General features: G+C 37.1%; 3 protein-coding genes across 3 annotated transcripts in view; 2 read left to right on the top strand and 1 right to left on the bottom strand.

The window, feature by feature from the left end:
- Positions 1-380: 380 nt before the first annotated feature.
- Positions 381-6,602, bottom strand: LOC107728423 (gamma-aminobutyric acid receptor-associated protein-like 2). Its single transcript, XM_016538583.1, has 4 exons — positions 6,322-6,602; positions 5,128-5,183; positions 2,306-2,478; positions 381-565 (listed from the first exon to the last, which is right to left on the bottom strand). The coding sequence occupies exons 1-4, from the start codon at positions 6,353-6,355 to the stop codon at positions 475-477; spliced, it is 354 nt and encodes a 117-aa protein (XP_016394069.1). The 5' UTR covers positions 6,356-6,602; the 3' UTR covers positions 381-474.
- LOC107728421 (transmembrane protein 231) lies at positions 6,540-10,764 on the top strand. Its single transcript, XM_016538581.1, has 7 exons — positions 6,540-7,067; positions 7,152-7,318; positions 7,939-8,067; positions 8,195-8,338; positions 8,538-8,619; positions 8,876-8,981; positions 9,987-10,764. Exons 1-7 carry the CDS (start codon positions 6,929-6,931, stop codon positions 10,147-10,149), a joined length of 930 nt encoding a protein of 309 aa, XP_016394067.1. The 5' UTR covers positions 6,540-6,928; the 3' UTR covers positions 10,150-10,764.
- Positions 10,765-11,131: 367 nt separating this feature from the next.
- Positions 11,132-12,266, top strand: part of LOC107728422 (carbohydrate sulfotransferase 6-like) — an 8,109-nt gene continuing 6,974 nt past the window's right edge. The window contains exons 1-2 of the mRNA XM_016538582.1: positions 11,132-11,146; positions 11,266-11,447. The gene's annotated coding sequence lies outside the window, so the exon portion shown is untranslated. The remainder of the gene's footprint in view (positions 11,147-11,265; positions 11,448-12,266) is intronic.

The raw sequence follows: 12,266 nt of genomic DNA, 5'->3' as shown, positions 1-12,266 counted from the left end.
TGAAAATTCTCATCATGTTGTTCCAAACCTGTATGATTGACCTCAAGAACCTTTTTTTTTTTATTTGTGAAAAAGATTCTTTGAAATAGTGGGTCTCAATAAATCATATTGACAGTCGGTTTACTTTTTGGTGTTTGTTTTTATTGGTTAGGTCATCCAGCTACCTTACCTTTCAATTATCTTAAATATATAATTTACAGGGGAAAAATACAGATAAATTAAAACATTAAAAGTTACTATATATTGTCAGTGTCAACATTATTAAGCGTCTGTAATAATACTGCAACACCATTCACCAAAAGAAGAAAAATCACTAATGCAGTCGATCTAATGTTTCAGAGCACAATGTGACAATAGAGGTACAAACACATCTGCTATGTGGTTAATTCACAGAGGAGTCGATCTTGTTCCCAATCGCGCAGTCCAAAAGAAACGGGAGTGATGTGTTGCACAGCATGGGATGATGCAGGGATCCTAATATCCAAACGTGTTTTCTCCACTGTAGGCCACGTACAAAAAGCCGTCCTCGTCTTTTTCTTTTTCGTAGAGCTGCCCCATAGTCAGACTGAAACAACAATGGGGATCGTAAGTGTTTTGACGTTCGTAGAAATAGATGCAGATTTTCACTTGTCCAAACCATATAGGTTAATGTATTCAATTAAATAAAATGAACGAATGCACAGGTATTTTGTGTGAACTGAACCACTAAGCGACAGGCAGGGAAAATCACAATTTGTGTGCAAACATCAAAAGGAGGCACAACAACGAATACCTCTGAACAGATTAATCCAAAATAAATCCTTGCTAAAAAACAAAACAAACCCCGTTCACTTCTGTAGCCTGTTGTTTTGCGGTGTTCTCAAGCATCAGTAAACTAGAGAATATCAGGTGAGTCTATTTGAGATGGCAGGTGGAGGAGGTAAATAGAGATTATTTATAAATGGATGTAAAAGGAGGATGTTGGGTGTGACCTGCGGCGTCACAGGAAAACATTCCTTCTCTTTCATATGAAATCTGATGCCATATCTTCAGTTAATGAACACAATCACAGCCCTATAGTGTTTCATCAGCTTGAATGTTGCATGTTCAGGAAGCAATTCAAATAAATCTACATTGTGAGCATGTCTGCTGTATAAGGAAATACTAGACTCCTGCAGATGTTTCAGAAAACTGAATTCCTATAGCCGGTGTGTCATTGTCCTCTTTATTTCCTGGAATATTTGCCATGAGATATGTGCTTAGTTTGGTCTGTTAAAAGGTAGTGGTTTTTTTTAATTTATTGGTGCATACAAAAAAAGTTTTCACCCCACCCAGTTTTGTAGGCCAAAATCCAGAATCGAGATCACATTTTAGTACTTGTGCTTCCACCATCCTCAATGGGTGTTTGGTCAAATAAGGTTTGTGTTTAAAACAAGCTCAAGATATTTCCGCGCTTTATTTCACAGCATAAAATACATCAGTAATTAGTGTTTGGCAGTAGTGTAGCTAGTAGTGTAATTACTAATAAGATATTACAGTTACCATCCATAAAACAGCTAGTTACAGCTAGTCAACCCCTGCTGATCTGAAATCCAACAATCCAATAATTCCTAGATTTATTTTCATAATTCGTGAACACATGAAGTCAGCAGGCAAGCTTGGAATATGGAAAAGCTTACATTCAGCGGATGGAAATATTGCCATTACATTGATTTTGTCAGAAGAAAAGATGATCTGAACGCCGATTTGTAAGTTGTGGCATTACATGGCTTGCCTTCATCCCTCTGATCCCGATATACATTGTGTTACTATAACTAAACATCTTTTTAGAACACTAAACATTTTCTTATGAACTTGTGATTTCTTTTGATAAAATAGATCATGAAATATAATCGTATACGGGTAACAGAGAAATTATAGCTACAATTAGCTTCAAGCTATTAATGAGAATAATTCAACACTTTTACTTACTTTAATCAATCACCACTGAGCATTTGTAATAACTTCTGACTGCAATCCAGTGCATCACACTAGTCTCATTTCAGTCATGCTTTTGAAACAGTATTTTAACATTGATGTTCTAACACTGTAAGTGCATTACTCTCACCACGAATTTTGTGAAATGATTTAATTGTGAGACTGTTTTTTGTGGTAATTGACATTATACCCAAGTGCTGTTAATTGATTTTAACTCGAGTGTTCCTTGAATTTGATATTTTTGACACAGACTCGATATTATTAACATTGTCAAGTCCGGGCGGGTTAAATACTTTTTATAGGCACTGTACTTAGTAGAGTCTTTGTAATAAATAAAACAGGATTTTACCTGGACTGAGGGACAGTTTTGTCGACAAAAAGGAATATGGCTTTTTCAGAAGGCAGCTGGATCCGCTTTCTGATGATCCACATGAACTGAGCCACTGTAATGTCAGATGGGACCAGATACTTTCGCTTGTCAATGTCCACAATCTGTGAACCAGAAACTTTCTCTACAATAACCTGATAAACACAAGAGAGAGCAAACAAAGGCAGTCATATGTTATAAAGCATGCACTTTTTAATGATGATGTGAAGGTGTTTTACTGCTTTGACTGCTGCGCACACACAGAATCAGCAACGAGTGGTCCGTTCACACCAAGAGAGAAACAAGCATCTGTCGGCCTTAAATCAAAAGCTCATTCACTCAACACAAGAGATGGCACAAGCTGCAATGCACTTTCAAGCTCAACAATTATTGTTGCAATAAATATAAAAAAGGAAACACAGACAAGACATTAAAGTCATTTGTGTATTTTGTATGGTGGAATTTAATCACAGCTGACAGTAAAAACATTCAGTGTTAAAAAAAACATTCAAACTTCACCATTTTTCTATGAATTTTGATTTACTTGGAAAAAAAAGTTTTCTTTGCAAGATGAGTAAAGAGGGCCATTGCACACCCAGGTAAAAAAAAAAAAAAAAGTACACTTCCATAATGTACTTAAAGTGCTCTATTTTCGCGCACTAATTTTGCACTAAAAATGACTCTTTAGTACTTCTTAAGATAAACTTAAGATCAACTAAGTGTACTCAACTGTGCTATTTTGGGACAGCGGGAATATGAACTAAAATGCGCTTTTAACATATTATCTCTATTTAAAAAATGTTTTTAGTCACCACTTGTAGTACACTTGAGTGCACTAGTTTATGAAAGATGGGCTCAAGTGTACTACAAGTGGTAAATAAATACAGAGATAGTATGTTAAAAGCGCATTTTAGTTCATATTCATGGTGTCCCAAAATAGCACAGTTGAGTATACTTAGTTGATCTTAAAAAGCACTAAAGAATCATTTTCGTATATTTAGTACAAAATTAGTGCGCGAAAACAGAGCACTTTAAGTACATTATGGAAGTGTACTTTTTTTTAACCTGGGCAAATTCACATCTGTCCCGTCAGTACCTTTCATCATGACACAATGTTCACACATTTTTGTTTCTTCTCTTAAAAAGGATTTGTATGAACTTCAAACACCCATGACTTGTACATATGGGTGCAGTCATTTTAGACACTTCCAAACCTGTTGCAACAGGGATGGAAATACAATTTTTAAATACATGAATTATGTTTCCATCTTTGTTGCCACAGTTTTGGAAGTGCCTTTTTCTGTTCTAAAGAAGGGGGTGTCCCAATACTTTTGTCCATATAGTGTACGTACAAGTCATTGGTGTTTGGCGATGAGTTTTTGGCTCAGGGTCAGCATTTAAAGTCACAGCAGAGGTGTAAAGACCAGTCAAGTTCTTCCACACCAACTCAATCAATCATTTCTTTTTGATCCTTGCCTTATACACAGAGGCACTGTCATGTTAGAATAGAAAAGGGTCCTGTCCAAACTGCTGCGGTAAAATTAGAAGCACACAATTCCCTAGAATATCATTATATGCTTAAACATTAAGATTTGTACTCGTGGAAATTACTAAAGTAGTCAAACCTGTTCATTAGAAGGAAGTGTCTCAATACTTTTGGCAGTATAGTGTATATATGTGTATATACAGTGGGGAAAATATTTATTTGATCCCCTGCTGATTTTGTAAGTTTGCCCACTTACAAAGAAATTAAGGGTCTGTAATTTTTATGGTAGGTTTATTTTAACAGATAGAGACAGATTACCAACCAAAAAAATCCAGAAAAAACACTTTATATAAAGGTTAGAAATTGATTTGCATTTCAGTGAGTGAAATAAGTAACCAACAAGGGTTTCTGCACCAAGTACTAAGTCATGTTTTGCTTGGGGATCAAATACTTATTTCACTCACTGAAATGCAAATCAATTTATAACCTTTATATAAAGTGTTTTTTCTGGATTTTTTTGGTTGGTAAATGTCTTACGCAAATGAAAATGATGAATGTTTGCAGAACATTTTATGCAAATAGCTCATTGATTGCAGGTTATGTTTGTAGTTCAAAGGCTCATGAACTGCAAACATTGCTGATTTAGGCTTGTGCTCCGTATGTGTGGAGAGGAAAAAAGACAACAGCCACTTCACATCTATCTTCAATGCTGATTCAAGATCCTTTGGTGTTTATTGCTGGTTGGCAAATAGCTTTCAGTGCATTAGCACCATGAAATGTTGATATCTAATCGATTTAGATTTATTTATTGCAAGGATGAAGAAAAATAGCATGACACACTGTCCAAAGGAAAAAACAAACAAACTTTGTGCCAAATATTTACGTTTGGTGTGAAAGGGTCTTTAGACCTGCTGTTGTCTATGATATGGTTATTATTAGTCAAATAACAATGGGTCAGTGACAAATAAAGATGCTTAATAATTTTCCATGGTGTGATATAATTGTGTTTAATGGTTTTCCTTAATTGACCTGGTAATTTGTTTATTTTATCTGATAACTGGCATGTTTTCAACAGCATACTGGTTTTATGGGAATATCATCAAATGTCACTGGCATTGGTATCGACTACTGAAACTGTGATTATTGTGACAACCCCATTCCTTCCAGATGAGAAATGACTCCTGGTTTGTTCTGATCCACAACTTAGATTTTCCCCAAACGTGCATAACAGTGATAAGCTCTGTTACTATGACTTATCATCATACATTTTAAAATCGGGAAGGCTATGGCCATGTTGAATTTTTCATATCATACTCACAGGAACTCTGTCTGGGTACTTGTTGCGGATTTTGGCCGACTCCACACACCTGTGCTCTGAATGATGGATGCAGAAAGACAAGACATCGATCAGCCACCATGCAATGCTCTTCACATCATTAATATTCATTAGAGAGTGTTTGGAACACGAATGGATTCTCATTAGTCATACTCATCCGCATTCTTTTTTAATAATTATAAATAGATTTAAGACTACACACAAGCACACACATTGTTCGACAGTGTAACTAACAGTGTTGGGAAGGTTACTTTGGAAATATAATAGCTTACAGATGACAAGTTACCCTATCTAAAATGTAATAAGTAGTGTAACTATTTCAATTACTTTATTAATGCAATGTAACGGATTACATTTGATTACTTTTCTAAATTTCTAATATTTTCAACTGTTTCAAACATGAAAAGCAGGCCGGGTTAACTTTACAGTACTCAACACTAATTACTGTCACTTTCGAAATCCTTCATCACTTGAATAAGGTTATAATAATTTAATTTTAAAGCACAGCTACCACAAAATAAGACTTACTTTGAGGTCATTCTGAGGTTAAATACAGATTTAAAACCATAATAAGAAATAGTTTAGTAGCTATGATACTGTTTTTAAAATGAAATCTTTGTTAGTTATGACAAGAAACACTGCGATTTATGAAAGGAATCAATCAAATCTGTATGCGAGTGTGTGTAAAAAAAATCAGATGTAACATTTTCATAAGTAACTGTAATTTAATTACATTTTTTATCAGCAACTGTAACGGATTACAATTACATTTATTTTGTAATTGCATTGCGTAATTTAGTTACATGTAACATAAGCTCAATTACCAAATATTTACATACACATTAGACATGTGAATATCTCATATAAGTCATATAAAACATTAATGCATTTGTATGCTAAACATGACATGCTAAAACGAAAGAGAAACAATCACTGTTATCAAATGCTGATAAAACAACCAGAGGCTGACTCTCCTACGGTGTGATTATCGTTATTAATGTCGTTATTATGAGCAGCACACAACAGGCCCGACATCAGCAGACAAATGAAGTCTTAGATCGCAAGCTGAGCTAGATCGAGTTAGCAGGTAAAAGCACCAGACTGACCAACAGATCAATAACTACTCGCATCTGACAGGCCGTTGTTGATAATAACATGACAGTTTCGATGAATTACCCAGAGAATGGTCCTCTTTAAACATCCATTTCATTTTTGCAGAGGTATTGCTCGAGGAGCGACCTGTTAACGAAAATATCTGATGATTTGAAGCCAACGAAATCTCAAAACTAAAAACGTCAACAACGTAACGGCAGCAGACGTGCGTCTCCAGGCGAGCCGTAGTGACGTCACCGCGACAGCGCGCCTGCGTCACGGCGCGGCTGTACCATTCGCTCGATTCCGGGGTTGTTTTCTCACACGAGTTCGTACATTTTGCAGCAGCTACACTTATTCGATAGCAGAAACCGAGTGATTAAACTCATAAGTTTTGTTTGTAAACGTGATTTAGATTAATTCATATCTAATAATGCGCATACTTCGCAAAAGGCCGAGTTTCGCGCTGTTGCTATGGTGAACAGATGACGCCGCGCCACCGGTTCGTTTGCTAACTTATTCACAAGTTTTGACTTTATTAGGTTTTTGCCCCAAAAGTGTTATACTATTTAGACGAAATAGATTTTTGTTGATCGTTGCTGGTGAATGTATTTGACAATGCACGCCGGATATACACGCGCTTAATGGTGTTGGATGGGAGCTAATATTTACTGCAGTGTTATTAGCAACAATGGCTTTTTATGACGTTTACACCCGTCCCGCTTTAATAAGATACAGAACACGCGTCTGCACGAGAGCGACGCTGTTTGTCTGTGTGGTGTTATGCCTCACGTATATTTCGCCTCTTCTGGTGGCTTACAGAAGTCAAGGTAAACTGCGTTTTATTGCAAGCAAATAATTTCCAGATTCCAGAGCTCATGTGATGACATGAAGCGACTCTACTTTACGAACAGGCTTCTGGCTGAAGAGCAGCACATATGAAGAGCAAGCAGTCATTCAGTTCCAGTATGACATGATCGTGATCGGAGCAACAGACACAGCAGGGAGCTATATAGCATGGAGCACGTTTCCCAACTTTAATCGACTGATGGGAGATAATTTACGCATCCCATCTGTCTCTGTGAGAACGAAACTTTTTATGTCATTAATTTTTGCACTATTGCAATAGTAAACTCTGGAAGCATATGTGACCCTCGACCACAAAATCAGTAATACGGGTCAATTTATTATGAATAAATAAAGCTGAATAAATCTGAATAAATAAGCTTTCCATTGAAGTATGGTTTGTTAGGATAGGACAATATTTGGCTGAAATGCAACTAATTGAAAATCTGGAATCTGAGGGTGCAAAAAAATCTAAACATTGAGCTCAATATTTAGATTTTTTTGCACCCTCAGATTCCAGATTTTCAAATAGTTGTATCTCGGACAAATATTGTCCTATCCTAACAAACCATACATCAATGGAAAGCTTATTTATTCAGCTTACATAATACATACTTCAGAATACATCATTTTGTGGTCCGGGGTCACATATATTTACGGTAGGAAATTCACAAAATATCTTCATGGAACATGATCTTTACGTAATATCCTAATGATTTTTGGCATGAAAGAAAAATGGATAATTTTGACCCATACAATGTATTGTTGGCTATTGCTACAAATATACCTGTGCTACTTAGGACTGCTTTAGTGCTCCAGGGCCACATATTAAAGCATGGTTTGTTCGTTATTCAGGTCCAGGAGGAGGACAGAGACCAGGATGGGAAATCTGACCTCCTCACGCTCCAAATCAACATCCCACTCAAGCCAGAAGAACAGATGTTCGGCATCCAGCTCCTCCTTACCTTCTCATACCAGCTGTTTGTGTGTATTCAGTGCATTCCTACACGCCACAAATCCAATGCCTCACTATAAATGTGCAGTGTTAATATCTTTATATAATATCTTTAATATCTTTAACTATGACTTATCTGTCTCTCTGTCTGTCTAGCGAATGTCTACGGTTGCGATGCAGACGCTTGCCTTTGTGCAGCATTCCTCGCCTGTCCCAGGATCTCAGCTGTTCGTCTGCGGAGACCTGAAGCTAAACCAGCGAAGCCCTCTTCCTCACCGAGGTTTGCATAGTATGTACAACGTGAGTATAACCCGAGATCCCCGGCGTATGACCTACATACAGATTAATCTGATGATTCACTCATTGCTGGAAACCGGTTTGACTTGCGAAGCTGCAATGTTGTCAAAAGCATGTCAACAGGAAGATCGTGAATAAAAAAAATTCAGCAATGGAATTATTTGGAACGTATTTGATTTGAGTGCAGATTGTGTTTTGCTAGGTATCGCTGATCGATGCATCCAGTCCGTTTGCGAGTACATATGACCTGGCCAACATCATTAGACTCTACCAGCAGAGAAACTGTAAGATAAGGAACATATCATTATTGTCATGAATATGTCCAGAGCCTCTCTCGCCGTCCTTGTTTTCGCTTCATTGCTTTCAAAAATCTGAGATTTGCATTGACTCTAGGCTGTATTTTTCAGTGGCGTCCTCCTCTAGGATGCTCTGAGCTTATTTCTGTGTTCATCACCTGTTGCTGTATTTTCTGTTTCTTTGTTATGGAATACTAAAACCTTATTTGTCAAATCTCTGTCGATCTCAAATGTGTCTTGTCAGTGAGCGCTCACCTCTCGGGTGTCGTTCCCGTGTGGACGGTGGGCAGAGCTGCAGATTCTCCATTCCAGATCAGCGCCCAGATCAACTATCCCGTCGAGACTATTACATATCCTTTACATTTACGTGTGCTTTAGATATGTGTATTCAATACACAAAGAGTGCTTTCTTCTGCGGAACACAAATAAGCTAATTGAAGAACAATGGGGTCCAAAAAAGTTCAAAAGTTTGAGATCAGTAAGATTTTTGAATGTTTTTAATGGAGTCTCTTATGTTCATCAAGGCTGCATTTATTTGATCAAAAATACAGAAAGAAACACTAATATTGTGAAATATTATTACAATTTAAAATAACAGTTTTCTATTTTAATATGCTTTGAAGTATAGTTTATTTCTGTGATCAAAGCTGTATTTTCAGCATCATTATTCCAGTCTTCAGTGTCACATGATCTTCAGAGATCACTCTGATAATGCTGATTTATTATCAGTGTCGGAAACAGTTGTGCTGCTTAATATTTTTGTAGCCTGTGATTTTTCAGGATTCTTTGACAAATAAAAAGTTTATTCAAAATAGAAATCTTTTCTAACAATATACATTTTATATTGTTACAAAAGATTTGGATTTCAAATAAATGCTGTTCTTTTTCCCTTTATTTAATCAATAAAGAATCCTGAAAAAAAGTATCACAGGTTCAAAAAGAAACAGCACAACTGTTTCCAACACTGGTAATAAATAAGCATATTAGAACAATCTCTTAAAGTGATCTGAACATGACGGTGATTAAATTATGACAGAAATTTACAAATCCTTTTTTTGTAAAAGATTCTCTATTTGAGGGTATATAGTGCACATTTTGTATGCTTCATGCTTGGTTACTAACATCAACCATCTGGTCTACAATAAAATCCTGATACCAAAAAAAGGGGAAAACGTTTCTTTCGGATGACATTGTTTTGACCGGAACTTGTATGCTTTTAATTTAGTCACATATTGGACACATGAAGTGACTGAGTTGCAAATGTCTCTTCCTGACTTCTATGCATTATTCCTAGACGCTCCACTCATGTTTGATTTGATCAGCTCAAGTTTAATTTCCTTGACTGGTTTCTCTACCTATCGGCCGGGCTTCTGGGAAACGATCAAGTTTGCCTGGATTCAGTATGTCAGCGTCCTGCTCATCTTTCTCTGGGTTTTCCAGCACATTCAAACATTCGTCTTTCAAAACCAGGTTTTACCAACCACCACAGTACCGCCGTTTAAACAGCACAGCTCCTGACATTTTTACTGTTTTTATGATTTTTTTATTTTTTATTGTACAATTATCAGGACCTTCATTTGTTGTTGAGGACTAGTGTTTGCTAATGCGTTTTCTATATACATCGTTTGTCTATATACATAGTCTTTGTTCAGTTCAAGTGCATTCATAAGGAATTCCCACCAGGATGCTTGCGGAGTCGCTGGTTTTTCTGGTTTTAAAGTACTTCGAGTTCTGCCGCATACTGCGCAAAATATTACTTGCTGTGTTTAAAGACTGATAGAAGAAATACTTCAAGCCAAAACCTCAAACAAAGCATGTGATAAACTCAGGTTGTATGAAATGACCTCAAAGACCTCGTGCTGATGTTTTCAAATCCACAAAAACCATGAAAAGCCCTTGAGGTGTTTTTTTGTTTTTTTGCATTTCTGATTCCTCTTGGAGCACGAGTAACAGTTAAACGCATAATGCTCATCAACAAAGTTGAATTATTACGCTTGATGTCTAGTCAGTGCTGTGAGTCACTTATATTTCACAATATTACTATGGTGTTTTGGTACGTGCTTTGAGTTTGGATATTTAGTTATAGTTTGGATATTTAGTGTTGCCGTTTGACAATAAATAATGTGATAAACATCCTCTGGAAGATTATTGTCAGTGGTTAAGTGAAAGAACACTGCTGTTAACTCAAACCAAACAAAAGCACATCATATGTTTGCTTATGTTCCTCTTGTCTTCGTCTCAGTTGGCTCCACAGATACACTTTCACAAATGTTGTATATCTAATATTCTCTGTGCTAGCTGTTGTATTCTCCTCCACGTCCACCAATGAGATCAAGCACAGGAAGTCTGGCACAATGGACAGGATACAGATGCAATGCTTTCCTGTTTCATTCATCCTTGTTGCGAAAGCATAATGCCTTATGGAGCTCTTTCTGAATCGGTGAATTTACATTTATATCGTGCAAGGATTTAATCTGTGTATATCCATTTTTAAGGAAAACCCGGATAAAGCTAGGTTAGCTGAATAACAATGTGTCTTTTCTAGTATACAGAAATGTACTACATCTTAAGTTAAAATTAAAATGACACCTATACCCGTTTTTAAATAAGCTTGCTATTATTCCTAACACAAAGGAATAGGAGACAAAGCGTCCACTCTGAGAAGTTCATGTCGTCTCGCAGAAGGCTGCTCACTGTGGAGCCCCGCCCACCGCCTGCCAATCACTCTTAAAGGCCACGTCTCAAAGCTTCTCACATCCAGAGTTTTACAGCAGAAGCCCTTCATCTCTGAATGCGAACGCATTGCTGAGCAGGAGGTAAGGCGCGCTTTAATAACATGCAGCGTCTGCTATAGACGTACAGTATCACATTAATATTTGTGTTTGTGGGGTGACTCTTAAAATGATCTGTTTGTGACGGGAGTGTGTGTGTGTGTGACTTTTTCTAGAAGTCCCTAAAGAGGATGGTTCTCAGATCTCAGAAGAAGTCTAATGTAACACGTTTGTGTTCTCAGGCGATTTGGACCTAACAAGGATATTATTTGAATACTCGTAGAAACATTTGGTAGCTCAAACGATGAATTGTTGGTTTGGCTAATGTCTCAAAACTGTGTCAAAGCGAATGTCTCCGCGTTCTCTCTCTAAGCGTTTTGGGGAATAGGTGCGTTCAGCATTTTTGGGCATCACCGTGCGCTCCGAGCGTTTCTGGAGTCATATGATGGTGTCTAGTAATGCTGTCTGTCTAGTCAGCTCACTAGGTTTGGGATCACACACACACACACACACAACAAATTGTGTCGCGGCCTTTGAGCGAAAAGTCACTTTTCAACATTTTAATCAAATGTTTTAGGGCCTGTTTACGCCTGGTCATTTCATGCGTTTTCGCTGATCGGATATCTTGTCTGATTTGTTAAAACGTTTCCATTTACACTTGGCCACATACATGTGTCGTTGCAAAACGGATATAAATCCGATCTTCAATTCCGGCGCTATATTTAAATTTAACAGAGTTCACGTCAACGAAATCAAAAGATAAGCGCTGCATTTGATTAATTATCAGCTCATTTCAGGATCAAAGACCGCAATAGGAGAGCGCGCGGCATCAGCACTGGAAAGATAAGTTTGTCTTACTACTTT

The sequence above is a fragment of the Sinocyclocheilus rhinocerous genome, unplaced genomic scaffold (assembly GCF_001515625.1).
Source record: "Sinocyclocheilus rhinocerous isolate Xijiao unplaced genomic scaffold, SAMN03320098_v1.1 scaffold126, whole genome shotgun sequence".
Classification (NCBI taxonomy): Eukaryota; Metazoa; Chordata; class Actinopteri; order Cypriniformes; family Cyprinidae; genus Sinocyclocheilus; species Sinocyclocheilus rhinocerous.
This window is presented reverse-complemented; position numbering and strand designations above follow the sequence as displayed.